At 42.9% G+C, this 8,002-nt stretch overlaps 1 protein-coding gene across 1 annotated transcript in view; it reads right to left on the bottom strand.

Annotated features, from left to right (window-relative positions):
- LOC139383799 (dynactin 1b) overlaps positions 1-8,002 on the bottom strand; it is a 109,926-nt gene that overhangs the window by 84,204 nt on the left and 17,720 nt on the right. Inside the window, exons 2-3 of the mRNA XM_071128370.1 lie at positions 2,013-2,264; positions 1,455-1,533 (exon numbers count right to left, since the gene is read on the bottom strand). Coding sequence (XP_070984471.1) covers positions 1,455-1,533; positions 2,013-2,264 — 331 coding nt within the window. The remainder of the gene's footprint in view (positions 1-1,454; positions 1,534-2,012; positions 2,265-8,002) is intronic.

Raw genomic sequence — 8,002 nt, 5'->3', positions numbered from 1 at the left:
TCTCTCCTCTCTCTCCTCCCCACTCTCTCTCTCCCCTCTCTCTTTCTCTTTCTCTTCCTCTCTCCCCCTCTCTCTCTCCTCTCTCTCTCCTCTCTCTCTCTCTCCTCTCCTCTCTCTCCCCCTCTCTCTCTCCTCTCTCTCTCTCTCCTCTCTATCCCCCCTCTCTCTCTCTCTCCTCTCCTCTCTCTCTCTCTCTCTCTCTCTCTCTCTCTCCTCTCTCTCTCCCCTCTCCCCCTCTCTCTCTCCTCTCTCTATCTCTATCTCTCCTCTCTCTGTGTCATTTCCAAAAACAGAATATCTCCCCTTCACTGCAGCAGTGAGTTGTAACCATGGCAACGGCCCATTGGCACCTCTATACCAAGCAGTACCTCAGACATAGTCTCTGGTCTCTAATAGAGAGAGAGAGATGTTCACACACACACCTCTCCTGCCCTGTCCCTCACAAGTTCACATCCTTTCACCTCAAGCCTCTCTGATCCTCAAGCTCTCTGATCCTCAAGCCTCTCTGATCCTCAAGCCTCCCTGATCCTCAAGTCTCTCTGATCCTCAAGCCTCTCTGATCCTCAAGCCTCTCTGATCCTCAAGTCTCTCTGATCCTCAAGTCTCTCTGATCCTCAAGCCTCTCTGATCCTCAAGTCTCTCTGATCCTCAAGCCTCTCTGATCCTCAAGTCTCTCTGATCCTCAAGCCTCTCTGATCCTCAAGTCTCTCTGATCCTCAAGTCTCTCTGATCCTCAAGTCTCTCTGATCCTCAAGCCTCTCTGATCCTCAAGTCTCTCTGTGTGTTCTGTCTCTGTGTGTTCTGTCTCTGTGTTCTGTCTTTGTGTGTTTTGTCTCGTTGTGTTCTGTCTCGGTGTGTTCTGTCTCGGTGTGTTCTGTCTCTGTGTTCTGTCTCTGTGTTCTGTCTCTCTGTGTTCTGTCTCTCTGTGTTCTGTCTCGGTGTGTTCTGTCTCTGTGTTCTGTCTCTGTGTTCTGTCTCTCTGTGTTCTGTCTCTCTGTGTTCTGTCTCGGTGTGTTCTGTCTCTGTGTGTTCTGTCTCGGTGTGTTCTGTCTCGGTCTGTTCTGTCTCGGTGTGTTCTGTCTCTGTGTGTTCTGTCTCTGTGTGTTCTGTCTCTCTGTGTTCTGTCTCTCTGTGTTCTGTCTCGGTGTGTTCTGTCTCTGTGTGTTCTGTCTCTGTGTGTTCTGTCTCTCTGTGTTCTGTCTCTCTGTGTTTTGTCTCTGTGTGTTCTGTCTCTGTGTGTTCTGTCTCTGTGTGTTCTGTCTCGGTGTGTTCTGTCTCTCTGTGTTCTGTCTCTGTGTGTTCTGTCTCGGTGTGTTCTGTCTCGGTGTGTTCTCTCTCGGTGTGTTCTGTCTCTGTGTGTTCTATCTCGTTGTGTTCTGTCTCTGTGCGTTCTGTCTCTGTGCGTTCTGTCTCTGTGTGTTCTGTCTCTGTACGTTCTGTCTCTGTGTCATCACCGTGCTTGGGGACCTTGTTGGAGGCCGGTTCTGGGGTGTCAGGAGAGGTGGTGTCTGCTCCATCATCAACCAGTTGGATCTGATGGAGGGAGGAGGAGAGGAGAAGAGGAGAGGAGAGGAAGTGACAGGAGAGGAGAGGAGAGGAGAGGAGAGGAGAGGAGAGGAGAGGAGAGGAGAGGAGAGGAGAGGAGAGGAGAGGGGGATGAAATCTGATCACAAAGCAACTGAATATGAATTATTTTGGTATCCACAGCAACCTTTGTAGCTCACACCTACTGCAGGCTCACCATAACCCACACAGGCCTGTCTGTTCTGTTCATTGATAATCGTCACCATAACCCACACAGGTCTGTCTGTTCTGTCCATTGATAATCGTCACCAGAACCCACACAGGTCTGTCTGTTCTGTCTGTTCTGTTCATTGATAATAGTCACCATAACCCACACAGGTCTGTCTGTTCTGTCTGTTCTGTTCATTGATAATAGTCGCCATAACCCACACAGGCCTGTCTGTTCTGTTCATTGATAATAGTCACCAGAACCCAGTTGTGGTACCTACCTGTGACTGCCGTACGAAGATGCCATGGTTCTCATGGCAGGTGAAGTATCTCTTCCCCTGGACTGTGCCATCGTTCTTCCCCTTCGACTCGTCGAGGATCACTCCCACCCACTTCCCTGTGGAGAAGAGCGTTGCACCGATATATGCCACTGTTCCGCGGTGCCCCTTCCCAATCACCTCCACCCGGGAACCCACCTTGGCCGGCCGGCCACCCCCGTCTGAACTCATCCTGCTGCTGCCACTACTGGTGGTCTGGAGGACAGAGGACAGGAGGTTAGTTCACTACTAGAGGACAGAGGACAGGAGGTTAGGTCACTACTAGAGGACAGAGGACAGGAGGTTAGTTCACTAATAGAGGACAGAGAACAGGAGGTTAGTTCACTACTAGTGGTCTGGAGGACAGGAGGTTAGTTCACTTCTAGAGGACAGAGGACAGGAGGTTAGTTCACTACTAGTGGTCTGGAGAACAGGAGGTTAGTTCACTAATAGAGGACAGAGGACAGGAGGTTAGTTCACTACTAGTGGTCTGGAGGACAGGAGGTTAGTTCACTACTAGTGGTCTGGAGTACAGGAGGTTAGTTCACTACTAGTGGTCTGGAGGACAAAGGACAGAAGGTTAGTTCGCTAATAGTGGTCTGGAGGACAGGAGGTTAGTTCACTACTAGTGGTGTGGAGGACAGGAGGTTAGTTCACTACTAGTGGTCTGGAGGACAGGAGGTTAGTTCGCTACTAGTGGTCTGGAGGACAGGAGGTTAGTTCACTACTAGTGGTCTGGAGGACAGGAGGTTAGTTCACTACTAGTGGTCTGGAGGACAGGAGGTTAGTTCGCTACAAGTGGTCTGGAGGACAGGAGGTTAGTTCACTACTAGTGGTCTGGAGGACAGGAGGTTAGTTCACTACTAGTGGTCTGGAGGACAGGAGGTTAGTTCACTACTAGTGTTCTGGGGGACAGGAGGTTAGTTCACAACTATTGGTCTGGAGGACAAAGGACAGGAGGTTAGTTCACTACTATTGGTCTGGAGGACAGGAGGTTAGTTCACTACTAGTGGTCTGGAGGACAGGAGGTTAGTTCACTACTAGTGGTCTGGAGGACAGGAGGTTAGTTCACTACTAGTGGTCTGGAGGACAGGAGGTTAGTTCACTACTAGTGGTCTGGAGGACAGGAGGTTAGTTCACTACTAGTGGTCTGGAGGACAGGAGGTTAGTTCACTAATAGTGGTCTGGAGGACAGGAGGTTAGTTCACTACTAGTGGTCTGGAGGACAGGAGGTTAGTTCACTACTAGTGGTCTGGAGGACAGGAGGTTAGTTCACTACTAGTGGTCTGGAAGACAGGAGGTTAGTTCAGTACTAGTGATCTGGAGGACAGGAGGTTAGTTCACTACTAGTGATCTGGAGGACAGGAGGTTAGACACTACTGGATGACAGAGGACAGGAGGTTAGTTCACTACTGGTGGTCTGGGTAGATAGTAGTCCTATAGTATGTAGTAGTCATATAGTAGTCCTATAGTAGGTAGTAGTCCTATATTAGGTAGTAGTCCTATAAGAGGTAGTAGTCCTATAGTAGTCCTATAAGAGGTTGTAGTCCTATAGTAGGTAGTAGTCCTAAAGTATGTAGTAGTCCTATAGTAGGTAGTAGTCCTATAGTATGTAGTAGTCCTATAGTAGGTAGTAGTCCTATAGTAGGTATTAGTCCTATAGTAGTCCTATAGTATGTAGTAGTCCTATAGTATGTAGTAGTCCTATAGTAGGTAGTAGTCCTATAGTAGGTAGTAGTCCTATAGTATGTAGTAGTCCTATAGTAGTCCTATAGTAGGTAGTAGTCCTATAGTAGGTAGTAGTCCTATAGTAGGTAGTAGTCCTATAGTATGTAGTAGTCCTATAGTAGTCCTATAGTATGTAGTAGTCCTATAGTATGTAGTAGTCCTATAGTAGGTAGTAGTCCTATAGTAGTCCTATAGTATGTAGTAGTCCTATAGTATGTAGTAGTCCTATAGTAGGTAGTAGTCCTATAGTAGGTAGTAGTCCTATAGTATGTAGTAGTCATATAGTAGGTAGCAGTCCTATAATAGGTAGTAGTCCTATATTAGGTAGTGGTCCTATAGTAGGTAGTGGTCCTATAGTAGTCCTAGGGTAGGTAGAGGTAGTAATCCTATATTAGGTAGTAGTCCTATAGTATGTAGTAGTCCTATAGTAGTCCTATATTAGGTAGTAGTCCCATAGTATGTAGTAATCCTATAGTGGGTAGTAGTCCTATAGTAGGTAGTAGTGGGTAGTAGTCCTATAGTAGGTAGTAGTCCTATAGTAGGTAGAATTCCTATAGTAGTTAGTAGTCTTATAGTAGGTAGTAGTCCTCTATTAGGAAGTAGTCCTATATCAGGTAGTAGTCCTATATTAGGTAGAGGTCCTATAGTAGTCCTAGAGTATGTAGTAGTCCTATAACAGGTAGTAGTCCTATAGTAGTTAGTAGTCCTATAGTAGTTAGTAGTCCTATAGTAGTTAGTAGTCCTATAAATTTGTTAGTAGTCCTATAATAGGTAGTAGTCCTATAGTAGTTAGTAGTCCTATAGTAGTTAGTAGTCCTATAGTAGTTAGTAGTCCTATAATAGGTAGTAGTCCTATAGTAGTTAGTAGTCCTATAGTACGTAGTAGTCCTATAGTAGGTAGTAGTCCTATAGTAGTTAGTAGTCCTATAGTAGTTAGTAGTCCTATAATAGGTAGTAGTCCTATAGTAGTTAGTAGTCCTATAGTACGCAGTAGTCCTATAGTACGTAGTAGTCCTATATTAGGTAGTAGTCCTATAGTATGTAGTAGTCATATAGTAGTCCTATAGTATGTAGTAGTCATATAGTAGTCCTATAGTATGTAGTATTCCTATAGTAGGTAGTAGTCCTATACTAGGTAGTAGTCCTATAGTAGGTAGTAGTCCTATAGTGGGTGGTAGTCCTATAGTAGGTAGTTGTCCTATAGTAGTTAGTAGTCCTATAGTACGTAGTAGTCCTATATTAGGTAGTAGTCCTATAGTATGTAGTAGTCATATAGTAGTCCTATAGTATGTAGTATTCCTATAGTATGTAGTAGTCCTATAGTAGTCCTATAGTATGTAGTATTCCTATAGTAGGTAGTAGTCCTATAGTAGGTAGTAGTCATATAGTAGGTAGGATTCCTATACTAGGCAGTAGTCCTATAGTAGGTAGTAGTCCTATAGTAGGTAGGATTCCTATACTAGCTAGTAGTCCTATAGTAGGTAGTAGTCCTATAGTAGGTTGTAGTCCTATAGTAGTCCTATATCAGGTAGTAGTCCTATAGTATGTAGTAGTCCATTGGTAGGTTGTAGTCCTATAGTAGTCCTATAAGAGTTAGTAATCCTATAGTATGTAGTAGTCCTATAGTAGGTAGTAGTCCTATAGTAGGTAGTAGTCCTAAATTAGGTAGTAGTCCTATAGTAGGTAGTAGTCCTATAGTAGGTAGTAGTCCTATAGTAGGTAGTAGTACTATAGTATGTAGTAGTCATATAGTAGTCCTATAGCAGTCCTAGGGTAGGTAGTAGTCATATAGTAGGTAGTAGTCCTATAGTAGGTAGTAGTCCTATAGTAGGTAGTAGTCCTATAGTAGGTAGTAGTCCTATAGTAGGTAGTAGTACTATAGTATGTAGTAGTCATATAGTAGTCCTATAGTAGGTAGAGGTAGTAATCCTTTATTAGGTAGTAGTCCTATAGTAAGTAGTAGTCCTATAGTAGTCCTATATTAGGTAGTAGTCCCATAGTATGTAGTAGTCCTATAGTGGGTAGTAGTCCTATAGTAGGTAGTAGTGGGTAGTAGTCCTATAGTAGGTAGTAGTCCTATAGTGGGTAGTAGTCCTATAGTAGGTAGTAGTCCTATAGTGGGTAGTAGTCCTATAGTAGGTAGAAGTCCTATAGTAGTTAGTAGTCCTATAGTAGGTAGTAGTCCTACAGTAGGTAGCAGTCCTATAATAGGTAGAATTCCTATATTAGGTAGTGGTCCTATAGCAAGTAGTGGTCCTATAGTAGGTAGTAGTCCTATAGTAGGTAGTAGTCCTATAGTAGGTAGGATTCCTATAGTAGGTAGGATTCCTATACTAGGTAGTAGTCCTATAGTAGGTAGTAGTCCTATAGTAGGTAGTAGTCCTATAGTAGGTAGGATTCCTATACTAGGTAGTAGTCCTATAGTAGGTAGTAGTCCTATAGCAGGTTGTAGTCCTATACTAGGTAGAAGTCCTATAGTAGGTAGGATTCCTATACTAGGTTGTAGTCCTATAGTAGTCCTATAGTATGTAGTAGTCCAATAGTAGGTCGTAGTCCTGTAGTAGTCCTATACTAGGTAGAAGTCCTATAGTAGGTAGTAGTCCTATAGTAGATTGTAGTCCTATAGTAGTCCTATATTAGGTAGTAGTCCTATAGTATGAGGTAGTCCTATAGTAGGTAGTAGTCCTGTAGTAGTCCTATAGTAGGTAGTAGTCCTATAGTAGGTAGGATTCCTATACTAGGTAGTAGTCCTATAGTATGTAGTAGTCCAATAGTAGGTCGTAGTCCTGTAGTAGTCCTATAGTATGTAGTAGTCCAATAGTAGGTAGTAGTCCTGTAGTAGTCCTATATTAGGAAGTAGTCCTATAGTAGGTAGTAGTCCTATAGTATGTAGTAGTCCTATAGTAGGTAGTAGTCCTGTAGTATGTAGTAGTCCAATAGTAGGTAGTAGTCCTGTAGTAGTCCTATAGTAGGTAGTAGTCCTATAGTAGGTAGTAGTCCTATAGTAGTCCTATATTAGGAAGTAGTCCCAAAGTATGTAGTAGTCCTCTAGTAGGTAATAGTCCTATAGTAGGTAGTAGTGGGTAGTAGTCCTATAGTAGGTAGTAGTGGGTAGTAGTCCAACAGTAGGTAGTAGTGGGTAGTAGTCCTATAGTAGGTAGAAGTCCTATAGTAGTTAGTAGTCCTATAGTAGGTAGTAGTCCTATATTAGGTAGTAGTCCTATATCAGGTAGTAGTCCTATAGTAGGTAGCAGTCCTATAATAGGTAGTGGTCCTATAGTAGGTAGTGGTACTATAGTAGTCCTAGAGTAGGTAGTAGTCCTATATTAGGTAGTAGTCCTATAGTAGTTAGTAGTCCTATAGTAGTCCTATAGTATATAGTAATCCTATGGTAGGTAGTAGTCCTATAGTAGTCACATATTAGGTAGTAGTCCTATAGTATGTAGTAGTCCTATATTAGGTAGTAGTCCTATAGTAAGTAGTAGTCCTATAGTAGGTAGGTATCCTATACTAGGTAGTAGTCCTATTGTATGTAGTAATCCTATAGTATGTAGTAGTCATATAGTAGTCCTATAGTATGTAGTAATCCTATAGTAGGTAGTAGTCCTATAGTAGTCCTATATTAGGTGGTAGTCCTATAGCAGGTAGTAGTCCTGTAGTAGTCCTATAGTAGCTAGTAGTCCTATAGTAGTCCTATAATAGGTAGTAGTCCTATAGTATGTAGTAGTCCTATAGTAGGTAGTAGTCCTGTAATAGTCCTATAGTAGGTAGTAGTCCTATAGTAGGTAGTAGTCCTATAGTAGGTAGTAGTCCTATAGTAGGTAGTAGTCCTGTAGTAGTCCTATAGTAGGTAGTAGTCCTATAGTAGGTAGTAGTCCTATAGTAGGTAGTAGTCCTATAGTAGGTAGTAGTCCTATAGTAGGTAGTAGTCCTATAGTAGGTAGTAGTCCTGTAGTAGTCCTATAGTATGTAGTAGTCCTATAGTATGTAGTAGTCCTATAGTAGTCCTATAGTGGGTAGTAGTCCTATAGTAGTCCTATAGTGGGTAGTAGTCCTGTAGTAGTCCTATAGTAGGTAGTAGTCCTATAGTAGGTAGTAGTCCTATAGTAGGTAGTAGTCCTATAGTAGGTAGTAGTCCTATAGTAGGTACAAGTCCTATAGTAGTTAGTAGTCCTATAGTAGTCCTATAGTAGGTAGTATTTATATAGTAGTCCTATATTAGGTTG

The sequence above is a fragment of the Oncorhynchus clarkii genome, chromosome 25 (assembly GCF_045791955.1).
Source record: "Oncorhynchus clarkii lewisi isolate Uvic-CL-2024 chromosome 25, UVic_Ocla_1.0, whole genome shotgun sequence".
Lineage (NCBI taxonomy): Eukaryota > Metazoa > Chordata > Actinopteri > Salmoniformes > Salmonidae > Oncorhynchus > Oncorhynchus clarkii.
This window is presented reverse-complemented; position numbering and strand designations above follow the sequence as displayed.